The 24,610-nt window shown below is 40.1% G+C and overlaps 3 protein-coding genes across 4 annotated transcripts in view; all 3 read left to right on the top strand.

The window, feature by feature from the left end:
- Positions 1-1,353: 1,353 nt before the first annotated feature.
- On the top strand, positions 1,354-6,755 carry oscp1a (organic solute carrier partner 1a). The gene is made up of 11 exons (XM_070922030.1): positions 1,354-1,465; positions 1,660-1,689; positions 2,711-2,865; positions 3,228-3,395; positions 3,582-3,662; positions 3,765-3,868; positions 4,533-4,661; positions 4,758-4,812; positions 6,179-6,327; positions 6,419-6,479; positions 6,633-6,755. The coding sequence occupies exons 1-11, from the start codon at positions 1,354-1,356 to the stop codon at positions 6,753-6,755; spliced, it is 1,167 nt and encodes a 388-aa protein (XP_070778131.1).
- Positions 6,756-7,827: 1,072 nt separating this feature from the next.
- Positions 7,828-10,023, top strand: lsm10 (LSM10, U7 small nuclear RNA associated). The gene is made up of 2 exons (XM_070922230.1): positions 7,828-7,910; positions 8,495-10,023. Exon 2 carries the CDS (start codon positions 8,533-8,535, stop codon positions 8,944-8,946), a length of 414 nt encoding a protein of 137 aa, XP_070778331.1. The 5' UTR covers positions 7,828-7,910; positions 8,495-8,532; the 3' UTR covers positions 8,947-10,023.
- Positions 10,024-11,997: 1,974 nt separating this feature from the next.
- Positions 11,998-24,610, top strand: part of eva1bb (eva-1 homolog Bb (C. elegans)) — a 16,280-nt gene continuing 3,667 nt past the window's right edge. For both annotated transcript variants that reach the window (XR_011598755.1, XM_070921384.1), the window contains exons 1-2: positions 11,998-12,402; positions 24,304-24,457. Coding sequence is in view for 1 of the 2 variants with exons in the window: in XM_070921384.1 (XP_070777485.1) it covers positions 24,391-24,457 (67 nt within the window). In the remaining variant the exon portion in view is untranslated. The remainder of the gene's footprint in view (positions 12,403-24,303; positions 24,458-24,610) is intronic.

Here is a 24,610-nt window from a genome sequence, read left to right as displayed (position 1 = left end):
CAAAACTGTCAATTTTTAAAATGTTTCACAAGCCTGGAAAAGCTCTTAGCTGTGGACATGACTGTGACAAAAAGGCAATTGTCTCCCATGGAGTGAGCTGCTGTAACAGCGAGCATAAAGATATACCTCAATTTGCATGTTTCTACTCTCTAATCTTTTATTTGAAATGGGAATGAGAGAGGGAGCGAGCGAGACAAAGAAATGTCAAAGAAAATGTGGGCATTGTAAAAGAAACAGATCATATCGTAACAGTTCAGCTAGTGAAATGTGGCTTCGGGGACAGTCATGGAGATCAATTGAGCAGCCTGTCCTTCACGCAATAGCCAGTTAAATGGCAACAAATATCAGTATGCCATATCCTTGTAGGCAGCTACACTCTACGGCCAAAAGTGACACACTTGTCCACATACTTTGTGTACTTTTGGTTGGGAGCTGTTTTTAATGGTTTGAGCTACGTCCCTTTGTTCCAATTAAAAGATATCTTAAAGCAATTGTTTGTAAGTTTGGGAAATATTCACTTTCTCGCTGAGCACGAGATGAGAAGTTCGACACCACACTCATGTCTCTAGTCAAGTAAGTTCACTCAGCTTAGCATAAACACAAGGGAGACAGCTTGCCTTGCTCTGTCCAAAGGTGACAAAAACTGTCTACCAGCACCTCTAAAGCTCACTAATTAACACCTTATATCTGTAATGTGTAAAAACAACACATTTTGATTGCTGGGTGATTTCATGACTGGGCGCAGTGACTTCCTGGAAAACTGTCATCACTGTGAGGTTGCCACTCAACCAGCAAAGACTCCAGTCTAGCTAAGCTAACCGGCTTCTGGCTGTGACCTCATATTTATTGTACAGATATGAGAATGTTATATAATGATATTTTATAAGAGAGTGTGCCCTCCAACTATTTTACAACACCCTTTCCTGATTCAACATTACAATGCGCCTGTGAACAAAGCAAGGTCTGTAAAGAAATGGTTTTCCAAGTTTGGTGTGGAAGACTCTTGTGATATATCTTGCATATAGACGCACAGTAGCTGTTCACCTTCTGTGGTTGGTTGCGCTGTGCTGTCACATCATCCTTATCCTGGCCAATAAGCTTGTCTCTGGCCACTGCTGATCCTCTTCCTGACCACCTGTTGTATCTTAGTGCGACAGGTTATCTGCAGAAGCATGATCAGATAAGCCTTAACGTGGACAATTTGTTTCCAGTGGCAATTCACAACAGGAACGATCAAATAATGCCTTTGAAATGACAAGAGCGCTTCCGTTCTGCAAGGGGCTCAGCTGCTTCTAACTCCTACTTCTTCACCAGCTTTTGCCTAGGAGTTAATCCCTTCTCTGTCTTTGCAAGATGTCTGTGAGAACTCTCCCCCTGGTTTTCATTAATCTTGGTGGAGAGATGCTTTACATACTGGACCAACGGCTGCAAGCTCACAACACGTCTGAGGACAATTCAGAGAAAGGTAGAGGTAGCTAGAGAACTGACAGGCTTGGTAGGTGTGTATGTGTTTAGCCTCCAGTCCCCCCTCCTGCTGACGAGCTGTAGCTGTCGGATGTCTTATAAACTTAAAACATGTATCTCATATTTCTCACGCGCAACACCCCAAATGACAAGTCTAATTTCTTTCTCTTCTTTCTTGGGAAACCTTGAATGCAGGAGTGTGGTCAGAAAATGACAGAAGAAGAGGTATCCGTGCCATAGTTCGGCATATTATTGTTTAGTTAGCTCCTTCTGCCCCTGTATTGTCCACTACTAGCTGTAATGCTAATAACTGTGAAGTTCCATTGTGAGAAACAGTAGTCTCTAGAATATACTGTCCTAAATAGCCAAAACACTGTAACTACATATTTGATCAAAAGTGAGTTAAGACAGGAATTTCACTCTTTGGCATATAAACAATTATTATGCCATATAAATGTAACATTTTCATGAAAACAGCATGTAAACTTGCCGTAGAGAGACACAGACAGCTAGCTAAAGCAGGAGAACTATATCAAGTGTTAGCTAGCTCGGGAGATAGCCACGGCTAGCTGAAGCTAAAATGTTATTTGTGTAGTGTACTGTAATTATAATACTGTAGGAAAAATAACAATTTTAATGAGCCAACATGTTGGTAATTCAGTTTTTTTTATCCCACATAAGTAAATGAGACAGTAGCTAATCCATTTGGGATGGAGAAACACACCGGGCTAGCTAAACTCCTGCTAACCTAGCTTAGCAGAGAAGCCGTAACTGCCATTTCAGCTTCTGACTAGTGGAATTCATGTTATATGGTGGGATTAAGCTACCTTTAATCACATATTTAAATAAAATAAAGGTAAAATAACATTTTGTTAGTAGAAACGGTGTTGTTCCTGATGACTGTCCAAAGGCAGAGGGCAATATCAGTATAAAAAGGCATAAGAATTAATGCAAAACAACCTGTTTAATAAGGAGTTTGCCCACCAGACTGAAAACGTGAAACTTTTTTCTTTCTTTTTCACTGCTTCTGTATTTATTGTTCTCTGCCTTTGTAAAGCAGTACCGCCCAATGAGGACAAGTGGCTAGCCTATAGAAACAACGTAGGCCTATTAGAGTCGCATCGACATCATAACAAGCTCTTCTGTGCTATTTCATTCCATGTGCAGTAGACCTGAATTTTTTTTATAGCAAATTGTAGGCCGAATTAACCACATTTCTGGTTTTGTCTGTTCCCCCTATTCATAGTTATGAATGACATCGTTGGGACCATGTTTAATAGAGCCTTTATGGATGAACTTTTCAAACCACAGCAGCTGTATTCTCACAGGACAATGAAAACAGTGCTAACTCGGTTAGCACACGCCTCCATCATGAGGCTGAACCCGGCCAGCATGGACAGGGTATGTGCAAGATAACTTGTCAATGCTCAAGTCTTTGAGGGCAAGTCTGAGTCAAGTCACAAGGCTTCATAGGCAAATTGAATGCAAAGCAGTCAATAGTTGATGTTATATAGCTAAGACCAAGTCCTTTTGACATGCTGGCCTCAAGATGACATATTTAAGGTGTGTGACCATGCAAGGCCTCTGTCTTATTTTGTCCAGATCTTAAGTCTACAGCCTATGTACTAGCTTCAAGTCATCATGGTATAACAATTTGACAAAGATGTAGAGAAAATTGTCAGTTAGGGAGCAAAAAGGGTAGCTTTGTTTGATTGCATGGGGTGTTCATATCTTTAAATCTGCTTTCTTTTTTCATCCTGTAGCTTTATGAGCTGATGGTCATGGCGTTCAAATATCAGGTCTTCCTTTGTCCACGCCCGAAAGACTTGCTGCTCATCTCTTACAATCACATAGATACCATCAGGGAACTTGTAAAAGACACTCCTGTGGTCGTGAACCAAGTGGACGAGACACATAGGAAGATCATTGAGGTATATTGGTACATATACTAAATTGTTCTTGTTGAAATCAAATCCAAATATAGCTGTGACTCATTTCACCCCAGGGTACAATACAGTCTGTACAATAAATCAGTCAATACTGTCTGAATGCCAGCTGTCAGATGTTACTGCCTGCATCTGTACATCCTGTGTGACCTGTTCTTGTTCATCATGTAGGTTTACTCATCTTTATCGGAAGGTGAACTCCAGCTTCTCAGACAAACACTGCTCATATTTTTTCAAGACATGCACGTTCGCGTGAGTCCTCTGCTTTTTACTCATCCCTCCGCAGTAAGTAAGGTGAAAATGTAACCGCTTTTGTTTAGTAAATTAGCGATTTTTTTTATTCCCTCCTCTTAGGTGTCACTTTTCCTCAAAAATCAAGTCCAGAATCCCAACGGACGTTTTGCCCTGACGACATCAGGCCCAGTGCCTCATGGGGTAGATGTTCCAGGGCTTATTAGGTGGGCAGCTGACGAGCAACAACATGGCACTGAATGTTTTCTAGCTAGCATCTAGCGGCTAGGATGTAGGGGTGGAAGCGTTGGTCCAGACTGAAATTTTGGGACAAATATTTGATGGTTTGACATGAAATTTGGTGCAGACATTCAACGTCCGCAGAAGAAATTAATAAGATAATTCCTCTTTGAGAGTTAATGTACAGTAGCTAACAGAGGCTAGCTAGGACAGCTAATTGCTTCTCAAGTTAACTTCTCAACTAAACTGATGGTTTATTTCTGTGCTTCTTTACTTGGGAAATAGATCAAATTTCAAATAAATCTGTTCTTTTTAACTTTTAGCTCACCCATATGTCAATTTATGAGCTAGCAGCTAGCCAACAATTTCTGTGATTTGCATGCTGGACAGCGTGGACAAGGGGTTTTACTGTCTCACAACTGAATACCAATCTACCTGACCTTGACACACAAATCATCTAGCCTGGTTGTTGTCACACAGCCAATTTAACACTTAACACAACCAGATGTGACTGCTTGTATAGTCTGACGCAACTGCAAAGGCTCTGCTGACATGTCTTAATTTGAAAATTTTCTTATAGTTAGATTTCCTCTGGCTGCTTGTAGGAAATATCTCAATAGTCCAGAGTGTTATCATCTGCTTTGTTTCCAGGATTTTTGACAGAAAGGGCAGAGAAGTGAGACGAAGTGAGTTCCCCACAGGAGGAAGTTACACCAGCCCCATCAGAGAGGGATCTTTTGAGCTGCATGGAGACAGAGTCATCAGACTGGGCCTGAACATGTATGAACTGTACGCTGCTGCACTACCATGAATGTTTAGCACACGCTGTAGCTTATATGGCCGACATTTCTGTGTTTTGTGTTTCATGAATTAAAGATACACTGTGAACCATCCAGAGGAGACACACACATCCAAGGCTCCCCGTGTCAAGGTAATAATGTGGAGGGTTTTACTGAGTAGATTTAGTGAGCGCAGACTCAGGGGCGCAAAGCCTCGGGTGGCACTCAAGTTAGGACTTCTGTTTGAAGTGACTGTTGTAAACATTTCTCATGGGAAAGTCACAAGAAACAGTCAAAAGTAGGAATATCCTGATTGTAGTTTGATTGATGACTGATAACCTCAGGCAACAGTACACACCACATTAAAATGAATTTAAATACATTTTGCAGCACAACAGCTTTGCTTTAAGAAAATCTAGATAATAATCCTGTTGATGGTTTTCTATAATATTTTGTACAATGTGCCACAGAATCTATGGAGAGGTGTGGCTCCATAGACAGCTTTGGGAAAGGCGTGTACAGCCTCCCTTCATCTCCAGCATGAACAAAATATTGTTGTTTATATAAACAATAATATAATATTGTCCTGCATTCAAAGCCTTACTTAAGAGACAGTATGTATTATTAGTGAATGTTACGTATATTATCAAAAGTAAAAGTACTCATTGTGCAGTAAAATATTTCCTGTCAGTGTTTTATTATTATATATAATGTTTTTGGATTAACATTACTGCTGCATTAATGTGTATCTTGCATTTCACTGCTGTGTTTTTAAGTAGTTTATTTATCTTAAAATCAAAATCGCCAAATTTAGACATACATTGTTTTCAAAAAAGTACAATGTTTGCCTCAGAGATGCGGTGGAGTAGAAGTATAAAGCTGCATACAATGGAAATACCCAAATAAAGTACAATTTGTACTTAAGTACGTTCCACCTCTGCACCTGAATGCAAAGGAGCCCTCATTAAATGCTAAATGGCTGCATTTATACAGCGCTTTTATCCAAAGTGCTTTACAAGTTGACTCATTCACACACACACACACACACACACACACACACACGCTCTTACTGCCAACCCTGTGATTAGTGGACGATCCTGCTCCACCTCCTGAGCCACAGCCGCCCCTCATAAGAGTTATTGGTTACACCTGTGCTCTTCCTGCTGTGACAAATATCTCTTACAAAAAGCACCTAAAAATATATAAGTGCAATGTCAGGGATGGAATAATACAACACTCAAAGGGGACATTTTTCTGTGTAAAAAGTACCTTTATTTGTGATGATAATCTTGTGTACTTTTACTTAAACAAATAGATTTTGAATGTAAGATTTTTACTTTGAATTTAGTGTTTTTACAATGTGGTATTGCTACTTTTACTTCAGCAAATGATACTTTTTCCAGCACTCAGTCACCTCACATTTTGTTTTTCATTATGCATTACGGACAGTGTACTCTAGGCTTGACACCATCTTCCTATTAATGTGTAACGTTCGTGTGCACCTCCATCCTGCTGCAGACAGGCGACACTCCCAACCTGTTGGCCAAAGAGGAGCTGAACTTGCTGGCTCGTCTGATGGGCAGCATGAAGTCCGAGAACATGCCCAAAGCTGAAACTGGCTTTCGGATCAACCTGTTCACTACAGACCAAGAGGAGGAGGAGGCGGCGTGAGTGCTTCTCTTTTCTTTTCTCATTCTCTGCTATCTGCAATAAATTAACATTAATTCCCACAAATATGACGTTTATTTTGGTTAACAGGGGAGCTTCAGGTGGAGCTGAGGAGTCCTTGTTTGGAGTGATAAATATTCAAGCGATGAAGGTAGAGTATATAATACTGTAGACTGTTTCCAACCTGCTTTTAGTTAGAAACTGTCTGTAAGAAACGTCTAAACCTCTTAATAGTGGCCACATCACTGGATTATTAATTATGAATATGCGAAGAATTGAGATGTTTGGGTTTTGTCGGATTCAGGATGAACAGGCTGCGACCGAGCTGGCTCTAATCGCCGGACAGTTTGCAGAACGAGAAGAGCAGCCGGAAAAGCCCAGTGGCAACAAAGGGGACGACCTGCTGGCCATGATGGACGACCTCTGACATTATTGTCTCAACTTTACAGCCTAACTCGAGTCTTTATCTCAGGTAAAATCACATCACTGTGAGCTTTAATCTGTAAAATATGCAGTTGTTGATGTATTCAGTTCTACACTTGGATGTTTAACATCGAAGGAGATTAGAGAGTGAGATAAATATCTATTAACGCATACTGTATCATCAATGTACTGACTGACGTATCTGTATTTAACTATGTTTTAAATTACTAGCACTTGGAAAGGTACCACATGAATGGACTACAAATTGTAAGCTCTGCTATATTTGATAATGTATTTTCTATATAATCATTTCATGTTTTCAGTAAAGCATTTATTCATATTTATTTTGTTTGTGTTCTGTTTTTTAAACGATGTAAGACAAAATATGTCAGGGATCTTGAAAGGGCTCCAGTTATAAATCATTTAATTTCTTTGTTATTCATTCATTCATTCAAGATGATTAGATATTTAAATGTATTGACCAAACTGCCTTAGGGTCTGGAGATTTAGGCATACATATTACATTTCCCAAAGGACATGCCAAATAAAAAAATGTCTGCCTTATAAATAACTTACAAAAAATATCCCTATTTATCCCATGTATGTATCTGTTTTTTCCTTTACATAGTATATTTATTGCGGTTTTATCAATTTTACTTCTGATCATAATTATGATCCTTTACAATTCATGATTTATTTAATTAATCGTAATTCTGTCTCATATGTTTTGTATGTATGGCTGGTATCTTGGCCAGCACACAGGACTGTAAAAGAGATTTTTGAACTTGGTGAGGCAGTTTCCTGGTTAAATAAAATATATAAATACTTGGGAATTTATAATTAATAAACAATGACAACAAGTTTTAACAGATGAATATAGTTGGAGAGTATATGGTCTAATTTTCTTCAATATTCAGGATTTTAAACATGAATATATTTAGGTAAAAATCACACTGTACTATGTATTAGTCTGTTTTGTGGAGTGGCCTGCAGAGGGCGCTGTCGTTCTGTGTTGAAGCAATTCTGCGACGCAAAGTGAAACGTCATCACGCTGCGCTTCCTGGTTCAGTCTTCTTTGCGGGAAAAAATACATTGTTGACATCTCTGAACGGTTTATCTTCGCCTGTGAACACATGAAATGAGGATTTAACTAATGCAGGTAAATGTCACACACAACATCTGAGAGTAACCGGATAATATGTGCTCTCTAGAGGCTCTGTCGTACTTAAGTGGGTCGCTGCTAAAGCTAACAGTGAAGTTGCTAATTCAACTTCTACCAGTGTCTCATAATAAAACTGGTCATTTTGAGGTGAAGATGCTTAAGTGAAATTAGCTGCCTCCTCTGCAATATCCTCCATAAACCTACACTAATATCATGTATTAACATTTAGCTTTTTGATCGCCATCATTTTTGTAAGATAGAAAAACCTCCTACAAGTGCCTGTTTAGAGAGTGTAAGTGATTTGAATTTGAACTTTTACCCATTCTTTGCTTGTATTTATTTTTTGAATTTAGCGGAAGGTGCACACATTTTCACTGACAAGGCATATTACTAGCATAATATAAAACTACAGTTTTACAGCTCTTCTCAGCTGATTAGAAGGCTCAGTTCACGATGTCAGCAGCATAACAAATACACAGATATACCGTTGACAAACATCAATAAAACATATGACACAGTAAATAACAATTAACGGTTTTGCTAATGAATTGTATGACAGCTAATCTTCTGCCTGTCTGCAGGTATCCCTGACCTCTGCAGACCCTCTTCATCAGAGTCCATGGAGACACAGGAAACTGAATCTCCTCCGTCCGGCCCTGGGCCAAGTGAAGTGATCAACTCCATCCGGGAGCGCACAATCGCAGAAAACAGCATGGTGGTCTTGCTGCAGGGACTGCAGGGACAGGTGACCACGGTGGATCTGAAGAATGAGAGCACGGCGCGGGGCCGCGTTATCAACGTGGACGCCTTCATGAACATACGTCTGGAGGATGTGCTGTACCGGGACAGACGGGGTCAGCTCACCCAGCTGCAGGACCTGTTCATCACTGGCAGGAACGTCCGCTACGTTCACATCCCAGACCACGTGGACATAATGAAGACCATGCAGAGCCAGCTGGCCAAGATCCACCGCGTCCGCAACTTTGCCAGTCACGGAGGAGGCAGAAAAGAGTACGCCAAGAACACAAAATAACTTATTTTCTTTTCACAGAAGGATATAAAACTCTGGGTACTGCTTGTGCAAAGTTAGGACCAGTCCAAAGATACTTTGAGGCAACAAGCAGTGTTTCTATTTTTTTTCAGATTTGAGGACAAGCATCACACTAGATCAGCAGTTTACAACTTGAGGGGTCACAAAATATTTCAAGGGATAAGAACGTTGTGAAATACAGGATGCTTCGACCTCTTCAGGCCTCTAAAAATCCTTCAGCTGCAACGATCTTAAAAGGAAAAATCTATTTTTTGGTTGAACTGCTGACAACTCACGTGCACACTAAGGCCACGACCTCTGAGGGGTCACAAGTTGACATTGATTCATTTTGAGGGGTCTGAAAAGGCTGGCAACAATAACCTGACTGATTCTGGATTTTTGAGTCTGATACCAAAAACAATATTTGAGAGTTTAAAAAAATCAAATACCATTTATTGAGTGATACGCATTTTTTTACACAAACGCATAACTAGAGCTGCAACTAACAATTGTATTCATTATTAATTCATCTGCAGATTATTTTCTTGATTCATCTTTTGTCAAAACAGTGAAAATTGACCGTTATAATTTCCCCGATCCCAGTGACGTCTTCTAATGTCTCGTTATATTTGACCAACAGTCTTAAAACCCAAAGAGATTTAGTTTACAACGATGTGAGACAGAAAAGCCGATTAATTTTCTGTCTGTCGATTAATCAGCTGCAGCTCTACACATAACATGAACATTTTTGATGAGGATCTCTTCTGTTTGTCTGTTCTCTCGGGTGAACAAACTTTCTAAACTACCTCAAACATACAGTATCTTTATGTCTTGTTACTTCTCAGCTTACATGTCTAACGATACCAAGATATCTGTGATGAGCTGATATATTGGTATCAGTCTGGCTCTTGTGTGGCAACCACTGGACGAGCTAATGAGTTGAACACTGTGTCTTTCTGTTTCGGTAGTTAGGTTTTAGGTTTATAATTGATATAAAATAACTGCCCTCGATTGAAGAAGTAAGAGCAATTTTTCTTTTAAATACATGCAGAAATTATGAATAAAGATGCTTAGAATTGACTCAAAACGTCTCTGTTCCATTACATGACCACTTTATTAAAAGTAAAAGGAACATATTACAGTTAACAGGTGTGGCCCAGAGTGTCAGTGTATTTGCTCTTCAGTAAATCCTGGCATGCACCACAAAGCCCATCTGTCTGTCTGTGAAACCGACCCAAAGTTAATAACTGCCCATACGCAGGAAAACATTAGTCATGATCAGTGCCAGTCTGGTGGAGGGAAAAACAAGCAGGCAGCAGTGTTTCCACAGTTTCCACCTCGCAAACAGCTCCTCGCTGCACGCATCAGTGAGCCGTCAGTCTCCCTCCTGTGATTGGTGCTGTGACACCCAGCCGGGCAGGATGGGACCCCGTTCAGCCAATGGAAACGAGCGGAGCGGGTGAAAGGAGGAGGGTGTTTCGCTTGGAAACTGCCGTCCCAGTGTTCTCCCGATATACAAATACGATTGGGAATTTGAGGAATTTGCAGCGGGGTATGTTGTTCCTACAGAGTGTCAGGAAGAGGACAGGCCTGACATAACACAGGCGGAGGCTGCCGCTGCAGATAAACCCTCCACTGCAGACGGATGGGAGTGCATTCACCAACCATGTCATTTAAATTGAGTGAAACACCATTAAATTAAGAGCAATATGCACACAGGAATGTCCCTCTGCGGTTGAATCATTGTTTTGGCTGTGGCCTCGGTGTGTTTTTAGGGACATATTTTTCTCTTGACTGCTTTTAAAAACCAACCAGAGAGAGCGTCCGAATGACAGCAGCCCACATAATGACGGCTTACTGCTTTGCTAAAAACACGGCCGAGTGCCACATCAACACTCACTAAACTCAGAATAGCACTTTACAGAGGCTCGACCACATAAACAATTCTTCTACGGCACATAACATGGCCTGATTTAGTGTCACAGACAGAGAGGTACTCGCATCCTTTACTTAAAGTACCACTACAACAAGTCCTGCTTGACTTTACTTTGTAAGTATTATCAGCAAAATGTACTTGAAGCAATACTTGAGTATTTGCATCCTAATTTATACTTCTACTCCACTACATTTCAGAGGGAAACGTACTTTTTACTTGAGTTTCCCAACATTTTTTGCTTGTGACCCCTTTATATTAATAAAAACAGTGTTGGGTTGGGACCCCTGTGAGTTGTTTTCAGCTCCACCAGAGAGACATTTCCCCTCTAAACTTCAATTTAATAGACGCTCAAGGCCCAAAGAAGTAAAAAGATCCAATATTTCACAATAAAAAGCAAAGATTAGAGACAAACTTAAAACAGATGTGTGTCAGAACTGTTAATCATCTCACAACCCCCAGTGATTTATCCCACTACAACAGTAAAATACTACTTACACATTGATGCATTCGTAATAAGAATCTATTGACGTACTATATAATAATGTATCACTCACAGGGGGTGAGTATTTTTACTTTTGATACTTTAAATACATTTTGCTGATAACACTTCTGTACTCTTAAGTAACATTTTAAATGAAGGACTTGTACTTTTTTGTCTTTGTCTTTTTGTGAAATATTGGACTTTAGGCTTTAAGAGAGACTTTGCTAATACGGCAGCATGAAAACATTGTTACAACACTGTTGAAACAGACAATACCCAGTTAAGATGCCATTAAAGAGTATAGACAATATAGATTATATATAGTGGAGTAGAAGTATAAATGTGCATAAACAACATATAAACAACAGCACCTGCTGGTTCTGCCCTGCGTGCCACTTCACTGTTTGCTTAATAAACTCTGTTAGCTCTTTTTTTTCCCCCTCCCTCAACGCTGAGATTAAAATACAAAGAGCTCAATTAATCCACGAGCCCCTGAAGCACCGCAGCCCCGTGCCCATGGCAGCCGACTAGCTATTTCCTGTCCCACCCTCCTGGCTTAACAGTGAACAGACCTCACTGTTTGTGGCCAGCAGAGGAGAGATCACCTCCCTCTGGTCAGCAGGCCGAATAACTCCAGTGAAGGGGGATTTTTATGAAAGTGAGGACTCTGTAGTGAGGTTTACCTGCATTTTGGGGCTTTTATTTTGGTGTGAGATGCCAGTGGTACGTGCATGAGTTTCACTTATCTCAGAAAAAGGAAACACCTCCTCCTCAACGCAAGTCTGGAGCGTTTCTGGCCGGTCCTCCTCCTCTTAAGGATGACAGGGAGGGGATCATAGTGGAGGGCTGCTCCCTCTCCGGCAGTCCAGCAGCAACATCAGCTCCGCTGAGTGACCAACAACCTCTCGCTGAGACTCTGTCCACATTATGGGATCTTATGCAAGTGTTGGCTGACAGACCAGGTCCAAATCTGGATCTAAATTCTTTGTTTTTCACTGGAAACTTTGTTTGTCTAACTGTGCAGCGCTCATCCAGGAGCACGGTGAGTGATGGTCTGACTCTTTTTTCCTTCAAATATATTTAATGTTCATGTAAATCCAGCTTTTATTGCGCATCACAGGAGGCTTTCTGTCAGGAGAATTGACTGTCTGACCTTTTAACAAACTCATATTTTAAAACAATTTCACAAGGATGTTCCCAAATACACTGCAGTTGCTCTGCTGTCAGGCAATAAACAAGGCAGCAAACTAGTTTATTAGTAGGGCCTGCACCATGTTCTTTACAATACCACAGACCATAAAGTTCTTTATAGGTGCTGTAGCTACAACGTGCCCAGAATCATCAACACTTTGAATATAAATTCAAAGTGAAAACGCAGCTTGTTTCATGCAGTCTTGTACTTTCTCGAGACCTCTTTTATCCACTTTGTACTGTGCTGATGGAAGTAACTCCCCGTCTGAGAGACTGTAAACACACAGTGGAAGCAGGACGGACTACTGTAAAATAACAAGTCTTATTTTCAATGGTTTCAGGTTTCATCTTTTGACTTAAATAGGATTATCTAAGCAGGAAGTGTGGGAGGGTTGAACGGGAGTGCATTTTACGGGGTTACATAAACAGCTACAGCTGCCGGGCTTTGGATGTGTATAGTTAAGTTGAGAAGTTATTGGACTTGTCTGGAAATGTTAGGTGTTAAATCTGTCTGCCCGAGTCTGCGGCCGCATAAAATGGACATTTGTCTCCCTCTGGTATTTGTGTTGTGCCGCCTGCTCGAACAAAGTTCACCACAAACTGGCTGAAGTTCTGTGGAGCTCTGCATAAAAATATATGTGCAGTGTTATTGTGACACAAGAGTGTGCTTCTGCCAGGACACACAATCTTTTAAACTTAGTCGTGTTGTTGGTCTCCATCTCATCTTCTGTCTGTAATTAAGTCCTAACAATATTCTTATCTTAAAACAAGAAAGAAAAAAAAATTAAAAGTAAGAATATTTCAACCTGTTTCCAACAGAAATCAACTTGTTTGCAGAAATTAGTGAGTGGAGCTTAAAATATAAAAGAATAAGACACAAGAATGAAGAATTAAACATGATTTTGCAATGAAACAACTGATTCACATTGGAGTAGAAATATTCTCGCTGCACCAGCAGACTGTTCCACTTCTTTTAAGAAAACGATGCTCGTGCTTTCTTATCGAGAGTCGGAGAGGAAGATCGAAGCTACAGCCAGCAGCCAGTTAGCTTAGCTTAGGAAATAAGAAAATAACGTGTTAGACAAAATGGTTCATTTTTTAAATTTGTCTCACATTTTTCTTGACAAATACTGTACAGTTTTACTTCCTCAGGCCTCTAAAACTATTAAAGAAAAAAATATGAATCCACTTTCATATTTGTATGCCAAATATAGAGCTACTGCTAGCAGACGGTTAGCTTAGCACAAAGACTGGAAACAGGGGGAAACAGCTCGTCTGGTTCTGTCCTACGGTAACAAAATCTGCCTTCCAGCATCTCTAAAGGTCACTGATTAACACGTTATATCTTGTTTGTTTAATCCCAACAAAAACTGACGTGTAAAAGCAACAATTTGCTTTTTTATGGGGGGGTTGTGTGCCGAACTATTTCTTGGTCAGGAGCAACTGCTGCAAGAAATATTTCGGCACTGAACCCTTTACACGTCGGTTTTAAGCAAACAAGATATCACGTTAAGTAGTGAGCTTTAGAGGTGCTACTAGTCGGGTTTTGTTACCCTTGGACAGAGCCAAGCTTGCTGTTTTCCCATTTTCCAGTCTTTACTCTAAAGCTAAGCTAACTGCTGGCTGTAGCTTCATAATTAGCGCATAGACATGCACGAGTGGTATTAATCTTCTCATCTAACTCTCCGCCAGAAAGCAAATATATCCCAAAAACTATTCCTTTAAAGTCTCAAATAACAGAAAATATGACTTGTTTTAAGTTTGATAAGTGGGCATAAAGAACTACACGGTGTAAAGTCTGTACTTAAAACAAATGCTGTTTGACTTTACACCAGCTGAACCGAAAACTAAATTGCCCACTTATGTAGTTAAGGTCTGGGGGCCGCAAATTGAGGGTGCAGATGGAGTCGTGCTTCTTCTGTCTGTGAGTTAAATGCCGAACAGAAGGCAGCGCTGGTTGAGACCCACTGGTTCCCATGAGTCAGTGAACCTTGAGTCAGCCACCGAAGCGACTACCAGTGTAATTGCCCACCCAAAACAATTTAAAAAAAAAAAAAAGAAAGCCTTTGAGAGTGAACAGGGTCTGCCAAGAATCACCAGGATAAAGATCAGGGTGGGAGAGCGACTCAAGCCCCCGGTGGCAGTGATTGGAGCAGGGCATGATTTCATTCTCCCTGGAGAGTGTCGTTAATTTCTTCTTCATTCCCCAGATGTAGGCGATGATTTGATGATGGAAGGAGACTCCGCTGATACTGACTTTTCACATAATATTCTTTATTTGCATCAAAGATCAGGATCAACAGGCATGCGCATCTTAACCTGGACAGCACCCGTAGCCGAATCAGTACTGCTGCCTCGAACACTGTTCAACCTCGTCCTTTATACATTTAGGCATACATAGGGTCCTATTATAACTCATAAATCTATAAACTTATCTTTCCCTAGTGTCCCTCAGTACCCCAAAACCTATGATATACGAGTTATTTGGACAGCAGTCTAGGGGTCAAGGACAAGAGACCTCTATCGTATAACTCCCACATTCCAAGGGAGACTCCCAAACTATAATGAGTCTTATCAGTATGGAGCCCCAACATCTGCTAGTTATCCACCTGGAACACTGCATACGTGACAACTTTGTACTGTATATCATTTTATGAAAAGATTCCTTTTATGTTTAGTATCAAATAATACACATCATATTTCCCCCCTCGGGACTTTTTAAGTCCCGCAATACATGAAAAATAAAAGAGTCATATTTGCAATTGGCCACGTAAGTGTCATCTAATGACACACACAGAATACTCATGAAATCCCTTCCATCCATGCTTGTTACAGCATAGCCTCAGTGATATATGAATTTTGTAATATAACAAATTTTGAAATTTGGTATATTTGCGGAGTATGAGAGCGAAAAACCTGTCTGGCAGCCATCTTTCCTTTAATATCCATCAAACAATCAAGACAGGAAAACTCTCTCATGGTCCCTCTGCCCAAGGCAACCACCGATCAGGCACTCCAAGCTAATTAAGAAATAAGGGTTCTAAAAATACTGTAAGAGCAGAATGTTAAGCAAATACGTATAGGAATACTCAGAAAAAAATTAAAAATGTCCAAAGTCAGGCTGGTCGACCCATCGCACCTTCCAGTGGACCTTTCCCTACCTAACATTACTATCCCTAACCACCGAAACAAAACAAAAAGCTGAGATCCTAAGGTATCCACAACATAACAGAAAACATTCTACTCAAAACAATTACAATGAATAAACCCCAAAAACATTTTCTTTTCCTCAGTCTTATACCCCATGTTATACACACTTGATTATCACTCATGTAATTATATAAAAGTCAAGAACACCTTTAATTGAACAAGATCATTGTTGACTAAACTAATTGTTCTACTTCAATGTCCCCTGTAGTGATGTATATAAGGACATATAACGTAGCCATTACTAACACAGGTTACAAATTAATAAACAAAACGCAATAATGTATGAATATAAAAAACTATACTAACATACTAAACAATTGAATATAGTCCCCATAGTGTTCTGAATAAGATTTATCAATTTTATTGTTACAGTATCCTTGTTCAGGGTCCCCTTGTCCATTTTCAATGTCCATGTGTGAGTGTTTGAGTCCATGGAGACTGTGGGGATCCCTGGACAAGCTTCCACCTTCACATTGCTCTCCCCATTATTGTCCTGGGAAAAGAGAAAACACCAGCCAATATCTTTGCAAAAACATCAGATGCAGTATAGTAGTTTGCAATTAATTCACCTTGTTTTCATATTTTCACCATGTTCAGTTCATAATCCTATTGTCAAAATGATGGCATATTTATGAAATGTATAATGGAATGTAGAGAAATTTTACAAATGTTACAATTCAATTTTCTATTTCCCCCCTTTACCATTCCAAATCCAATTTGGAATGTAAACTTATCATCCCAAGTTAGACCCGTGTGTTGGCATATCTTAACAATGCGATTTTTCAACACACCATTCATTTTTTCACAAGCTCCTTGGCTTTGCGGATGGTAAACAGCTCCTAGACGCTGTTTAATTCCCAATTTCTGTAGAATCAATCTTACCGTTTTATCCACAAACTCTTTACCATTATCTGAGGATATACGATCTGGAAGTCCCCATCTACCTATGACCTCACGACACAAGAACTTAGCAACAGACTGAGCATCCTTCCGCTTGGTAGGACAAGCCTCAGGCCATCGTGAAAATCTATCCACTACAACAAGCATGTATCTTTTGCCTTCAATTGGTTTTATCATGTCAACAAAATCCACAACCAACTCACGCATGGGACCTGTCGGAGTTGGAATGTGACCAGGAGGGACTGTCAAACCTCTCCGAACATTATTTTTTAAACAGATAGTGCATCTGCCTATGACATAATCAATTTGTTCAAGCAAATAAGGTGCCCAAAAACCGTACTCTTTCGTTATCTTTCTCCTTACTTCCCCCCTTGAGACATGAGCTAGCCCATGTGCTTCTTGAATCATCAAACCTAGTAGGTCTGGTGGTGCTACCATCAATCCTTCATGGTTTCGCCACAGACCAGTGGAATCTTGGGTGGCTCCTCGATCTTGCCACAATTGTTTATCTATCCTAGAGGCAGCTTCCTGCATTGAAACCACATCTCTGAGTGTCATTTTATCTTCCAAGTCTACCTCATGAGTGACCAGAAAGACCTTGCCCAATTTATCTGCTCCTGTGACTGCTTTTGCAGCCTCATCTGCTGCTTTATTACCGAGTGTGACCCTTGACATGTCTTTTTTATGCGCAGCACACTTAGCTATTGCTATTTCTTTAGGCTTCATCATAGCATGCAACAACTTCATTATCTGAGCATGATGCTGTATAGGAGAACCATCCGTTTTCTTAAATCCTCGATTTCTCCACACTGCTCCAAACAAGTGACACACATTATGCGCATAAGCAGAATCTGTATATATTGTCACCCGTTTTCCTTCTGCCAACAAACATGCTTCTGTCAGCCCCACTAGCTCAGCAAGTTGTGCCGATGCAGGCTGTGGTATTACTTCTGCTTTCTCAACAACAAATTCAGTTCCTTGTGCTTTCACTACTGCATAGCCAGCACTCAATGTGTCTCCTACTCGATAGCAGGACCCATCAGTCCAATACTCCAGATCTGCCTCTTGCAATGGAAGAGCTTGCAAATCTGACCTGAGTCTTGAGTATTTCTCTGCTTCTAGAACACAATCGTGTGGCTCCCCATCCTCTGGAGTTGGCAAATTTTCAGCTGGATTTACTGTGGCACATCTTGCCAGGGTAACATCTTCCTGTTCCAAGAGTCTATGATAGTCTCTGAGCCTAGGCATTGTCAATGTATATTTGCCATAATTTAAAAGATTTCTGAGACTGTGATGGGTAAGAATTGTCACAGGATAACCCATAGTCACAGCTGACGCTTTGTCATACATCAAATGAACTCCCACCATTGCTCTGTAGCACGGTGGTAAACCCAACTCTGCTTCTGCCTCTGTAGCCTCCTCTGAAGCCTCCTCTGAAGCCTCCTATTGACCTGTAGCATTCACAAGCAAAGTGGTCCATCTGTCCACAATTATAACATCCTTCAGTCGACTGTTGGAAATTAGGATTAAAATATCCTCCTCTTCCTCTTCCTTGATTTCCTTGTCCTCTTCCTCTCCACAATTGTGACTGGCCAAAACCTGGTTGTGAAAAGGGAGCGACGGGAGTCACAAATGATGACTGTGGTGGTTGAAATTGGATCTGTCCTGGCTGAGTTTGTGGTGGTTGATTTGGCTGGGACTGACTCTGCATAACCACGGCTTGGTTTTTGTCCTTCTTTTTGTTATCTACCAATTGTATTTGATTAAGTTTTCTGAGAGTCTCCTGGTCCTGTTCTTTCTGGTCTTGCTCCTTTTTCCGATATAGTTCCACTTGGTGTGCTATATGATCCATGTAGACACCTCTTGTCATGCTTCCGAGTCCAACCACCTCGGCCAGTTTGCTCCTCACTGGCAGGGGCAGCCCTTTCTGTAGCTTAACTCGCAAGATTGATTGCTCCATCCGATTCAAATCCGGATCATTCCCTGTTATATTTCTCCAAACTTGATGAACCCTTGACACGTAAGCCCTCGGGTTTTCCTGTGAACCCAATGGCTCAATGAGAATATTGTCAGGATGTACATTTGTTGGGAACATGTCTCTCAATGCTCTCCAAAATTGACCTCTACTGGCAGCAAACAACTCCGGATCATTTACTGCAGTCCCCATATATCGATCAAGTCCTGCATTTTGCAGAATCTCTTGCATAGTTGGGATCCCAAGGAGACTGGCCAGAAGTCTCTTAATGTCTCCCATGGCAGGCTGTGTCCCCACCAAAACTTCTTCCAGCTTAGCGATCCAAGGATGTGCTCCATCTTGAAGAGTAGGTAATTTTCCAAGAATGTCAGACATATCTGTATTTTGCCAGGGCTTATACTCCAGATTCCTACCTCGAATGACCACTGGGCAAATCTTATCCAAATCCCTTTCCTTCCTTGGGCGTAGTGCATATTTTGAAGAGTCTGCTTTTTGAACTATTCTCTTTCGCAATTCTCTTCCCGTTGCCCGCAGGTCCTGTATCTGCTTCTTCAATACCTGTCTGCGCTCTGTGCTGATAGATTCTTCAAGGTCCAGTTGACATCTGCTCAGAGTATTCTCAACCTCTCTTAAGGCCTGTTGTCTCTCGTCTTCCTTCCCAGTACTGGATGCTGTAGGGAAAAGAAATGAAAGACCCTCATCCTCCAAATCTTCATCACTGGCTCCATCTTCGCTCTTATCCGTGTCACTCTCCTCTGGACTCCTGACTGATCTACATCCTCTTTCTTCTGCTTTAGTCAATATCTTTTTGACTGTTTGGCTATATCCCCCAATGGCCTCATCCGAGTCATTCTGACTCTCATCTCCCAACTCCATCCTTTTGAACCTCAGTCTACTCAAATCTCTTCGGTGTGTCTTCTTCTTCTTGGATTTGGAGGTCGGATACATTTTTATGGTTGTTTTGGCTTTTCCCATTTCGATTATTCGCTCATCTTCATCTTTGATGTGGTAATTGCCCTCCTGGCTGATCACTGGGAGCTGAGGATACACATCAGTGAGCTGCACCTTTTCCTCATAAGGTGGGGGCTTCTTTACTGAGGCAGTATGTGAGAATGGAGCATTGACCTTTGCCATTAACTTTTCTGTTTCCTTCACATTTTTCCCTATTTCTTCTTCCGTTCTTTCTCTCCTTTCCTTTGCGGCTTTTACTACTTTCTGTCCCTCACTCTCAAATAACTGCAAAATGCCAAGCTCGGTCTGTCTCTTGTCCTTACGTTTTTGTCCCTTCTTACCTTTCTTTTGCCCTACTTTATAAGTAGCCACCAGCACTTGCATTGTTTTAATCACATCTGGGTTAAGAGTGCCTTCCACTGGCCAGGGTTGATCAATGTCCGGCCAACGCTTGCTCCATTTTTTCGACATTTCTGAAACACCTTTGACAAGAGGATTATTCTTCTGTACTACATCAACAGGGGTAATTGCTTTCATAATTTTAGTGTCCATCTTTGACATTGTGATGGCTTCCCTGTACTCTCGTATTATATCAAAACTAAATTAAAAGTACATTTATGAAGCACCTTATTATCAAAAACAATCCAGAAAAAACTACTGAATTTGCCAACCTCAAAGGAAACCAAAGGTTTAGTGGTCCAAAAACAAAATCTTAAATTGCCAAATTATTTCAACACTTAATCTCAACTCAAATCAAACAAGATCATGCTCAGACAATGAAATCCTCTTCTGCAGCTTTCAACTGCATTTGAATCAAATCAACCGTTCACAAATAAGTAATTAAATCAATACTACTCCACTATGAGATTAAATGCATCAGTTGATCAGTCCGTTGCCAAGCCTTCAAGTGTAATATATAATATCCCCTAAATGTATTTTATGAACCCCAAACTAAATACCAATAATTGAAAAGGAAAGTTATATGACTATTTTGAAATAATATTAGCTATAAGTGAGTGTATATGTATGTAGGTGACTACAGATATTTGTTAAAAGAGTTCGTGGATAAATGCACTGGCCTTGATTGAGCTGGATTCAGGATCCACACATGCTGTCATCCGCAAGCCTTGATGGATGTGAAGAACTGCCAGATGTTTTTCTCATTTGTCTCTTGGAGGGTCCGAATTCAAACACTTTCCATCTCCTGTCTTCCCCCACTCTCATACCCTCATAGTTGGGTATAGGAAGAAAAAGAGAAAACAAAACAACAATTTCAATGTCTTATTCTTATCCTTGCTCTTTGTATATCTGCCAATGAATAATTCAATGAGGTTTGCACACTCTATTTACCATCGGGTTATTTTATTCTGTCATATTGAGTATATTTTTATAAGAGTTTCTCTTTAAACAATTTTAACTTAATTAAATGTATCACAATTCATTATATTCATACATACTTTTATCAATTTATGAATTTAAAGAATAAGTATTTTAATATAATTTCAATCTGGCGTGTCCTCTAGTTCTCTGTCCCTTTTCTCTTTCTGTTTTACACAGAGAGAGAAAAAGAAAAAAGTGGGGGGGCTCACTCACTGATCTCTTCTTTTTAGAAGAAGCCGCCTTCAAAAATGAGACACCACTCTTTTCTCCGCCTCTTGAAAGTAACAAAGACTTCCAGTTTACACTGACTGTCGGGGAGCAAACATCCGGCCCAACTCTCCTGAAGAAAAATTAACTCAGTGTATGAAGCACAAAGACAGAGACGAGGTACACTCAAAAGCCAGAACCATATCTTCCCAATCAACAGCCGAAATACAGAATTTATCCTTTATCCATCCAATCTTCTCCTCTACTTTCTGCACAATCCACCAACCACAGAAAAACACATTTTAATACTTTTTATCAGGAGATTTTCTTTCCCTTTTAAGTTCTCAAATTATTGTCTAGTGTTTATGCAAACAAACTGTCCCTGCCGGTCTTCAGACCTAGCAAAGGCTCATATCTTATTATTATTATTATTATTATAAAATGTCCCAAAGAGGCTCATTATATTATCAAACTATAAATGTCCCTGAATGGGCTCATTCTCTTATACAATTATATCAAACTATTAATGTCCCTGAATGGGCTCATTCTCTTACACAATTGTAAATGTCCTCCTTTTTGGGCTCATGTTTTCATCACATTATAAAGTCCCTTCGAAAAGAGCTCATTGGTTTTTTAACACTGTATCAACAAAAATATCTTGCCTTATGAATTGTTAATCTCCTGCAGCCAATCACAACCTATATGTCTAAAAAATTCTACTACATATATATCAAGTACACATTACAAAAAACATTCCACAGCCTCACACACACTACCATACCACACACAACATACACACAAAGACAGAGACGGACCGTCCAGCAGCAAAAATCCTGCAGCACACACACATCAGCTCTCAAACACACCCCCAGCGCTTGAACTTATTCCCTTATGTTTTTCTCATTTCTCTTTTCACTTTTCTTAATCTTTATCTTCTCTTATTTTCTATCTTCACTTTATCTTTTAACCATTTTTCTCTTTTAACTAACTATCTTACTGACTATTTCTCTTTTAACCATTTCTCTTTTAACCATTTCTCTTTTAATCATTTCTCTTTTAACCATTTTTCTCTTAACCATTTCTCTTTTAACCAATTATCTAACTATCTATCCTGGGCCCAGGATCCTTAATTTTACTATTTTTACCAATACCAATTTGACTATTCAAAGCTAACTTTCACACAATGTCTAAATTTACACATGTCTGACTGTTAAAGAAGAATACGGGCCCTGTACTTCATTAATCTGACTGCATGGTTATTTTAGCACACTTTTATTGTTACTCATATAGCTATTTCCTTAAACATTATTCCTTTTTCTTCTACCGTTTATTTCTCTTTTCACTTATTTCTATCTTTTACATCCTTAGTATTACATTAATTTAGACAGAGTCTCACTTTCACCACCAACACACCACCACATCAACACAGATTCTTCTTATTAGTGCAACCAACAGCTCTAACCAAACGAACCAACCTCACCTGACGTCTTGATGTGGTAGTTCGTGGGTTAAGCTGTCAATTCGGATGCATCAAATCCTGTTCGTGACGCCAAGTTCTGTCGTTAATTTCTTCTTCATTCCCCAGATGTAGGCGATGATTTGATGATGGAAGGAGACTCCGCTGATACTGACTTTTCACATAATATTCTTTATTTGCATCAAAGATCAGGATCAACAGGCATGCGCATCTTAACCTGGACAGCACCCGTAGCCGAATCAGTACTGCTGCCTCGAACACTGTTCAACCTCGTCCTTTATACATTTAGGCATACATAGGGTCCTATTATAACTCATAAATCTATAAACTTATCTTTCCCTAGTGTCCCTCAGTACCCCAAAACCTATGATATACGAGTTATTTGGACAGCAGTCTAGGGGTCAAGGACAAGAGACCTCTATCGTATAACTCCCACATTCCAAGGGAGACTCCCAAACTATAATGAGTCTTATCAGTATGGAGCCCCAACATCTGCTAGTTATCCACCTGGAACACTGCATACGTGACAACTTTGTACTGTATATCATTTTATGAAAAGATTCCTTTTATGTTTAGTATCAAATAATACACATCAAGAGAAAGCACCAGAAAGAAAAACATCTCGGCTCCCACGCACATTGTTGTTGTAATGACAGGGAATGTGAGGGGGTGGGAAATATCAGTCATCATGTTTACATCAAGCTTTACTGTAACCGTGGGACCATCTGTGACAGGGTTTCATACCAAATCCTCCACTTCAGCCTCAGCTAACAAACCTCATCTTCTCTCGCTCTCTTAAAGGATCGCCTCATCCAAATTACATTTTTGGGGACAATTTTTTTTCTGTAGAAAGTAGTTCCTATGAGGTCCATTCAAAATCCATTCATCAACAACTTATTAAACATTTTCAACTACAGATTATTATGTACCAACCGTTTATTAAGTTTGACCTACTAACCTTTACACATTTACTGCAGAAAGCAAGAAACTGATAAGCATTTATTAACAAATTACCAACTTCTATAACTGCATTATTACCAGATAGAAAAGATAAAAACTAACAAAAGGGATTATCACAATCTGGAAAAAATGGTTCTTAATTAATGGCTCATAACTGATCCATAAAGCATTGTAGATTTGTGATTTATTAACCATTAATAAAGCCATTAGTTACAATTTATAAACCCTCAAAACCTGGGCAAAATAAACCAAAACGAAAATATGCATTTTTTGTAATAAGAGTTTGTTATTAGCTGGAGTTTGCCTCCCGTATGTGACATGTGATTCAAAGTCTGAGCAACATGTGAAATCTGTCGTGTAACTTCCTCTGTGGGGGAAAAAAGAGCAAAAGAAATGAATTTCCTGGATGCCGGAAAAGAGCCTCCTCAGGCACTGACGTCATAAATATAAGCATCCCTATCGGACACAGAGGGCCTCACGTTGCTGTCCTCACCGCAGGCCTGAGTGTAAAACACTTACGAGGAACAGGATGTCCTCGTCTACTGACCTCTGACACCAGTTTAGATCACAGAAATGATGGGTGGGGATGAGCTAAAACCCCAGTGGGTTTAAAAGTGGCACAATTTGTTCCTTATTAAAGATTAATATATATGGTTGAAGCATTAATGTCTGCTTGTGTTTGTTGGTGACAGGATCTGTTGTTGGTGGAGAGTCCGGGAGTTCGGTGTGTGAAAGAAAGTCCTGGAGATGGTAGATATTTGAAGCCACAGTGAATCAGGATGGAGCCTGTTAAGAGAGACATGGAGCTGCTCAGTAACAGCATGGCGACCTACGCTCACATCAAAGGTAAAACCTCAGCTTGTCTATAACTGTGGTTCCCAATCTGGGGCTCGGGACTCCCTCTATGGGTCAGGGCATGAATCTGTGGGGTCCTAACATGATTACCAGTGTAGGAAATAAGACACAAAATGTAGTTTTTCTTGACAAATACTGTATACT

Source organism: Enoplosus armatus, chromosome 16, assembly GCF_043641665.1.
Source record: "Enoplosus armatus isolate fEnoArm2 chromosome 16, fEnoArm2.hap1, whole genome shotgun sequence".
Classification (NCBI taxonomy): Eukaryota; Metazoa; Chordata; class Actinopteri; order Centrarchiformes; family Enoplosidae; genus Enoplosus; species Enoplosus armatus.
This window is presented reverse-complemented; position numbering and strand designations above follow the sequence as displayed.

What these genes read in the sequence shown, in the direction of transcription:
- oscp1a (XM_070922030.1), top strand. Translation starts at nt 1,354, where the DNA reads ATGTCTGTGAGAACTCTCCCCCTGGTTTTCATTAATCTTGGTGGAGAG. An exon ending in CACATAGGAAGATCATTGAG is followed by an intron (nt 3,396 to 3,581) that starts GTATATTGGTAC and finishes TTCATCATGTAG; the next exon opens with GTTTACTCATCTTTATCGGA. An exon ending in CCAAGGCTCCCCGTGTCAAG is followed by an intron (nt 4,813 to 6,178) that starts GTAATAATGTGG and finishes ATCCTGCTGCAG; the next exon opens with ACAGGCGACACTCCCAACCT.
- lsm10 (XM_070922230.1), top strand. Translation starts at nt 8,533, where the DNA reads ATGGAGACACAGGAAACTGAATCTCCTCCGTCCGGCCCTGGGCCAAGT.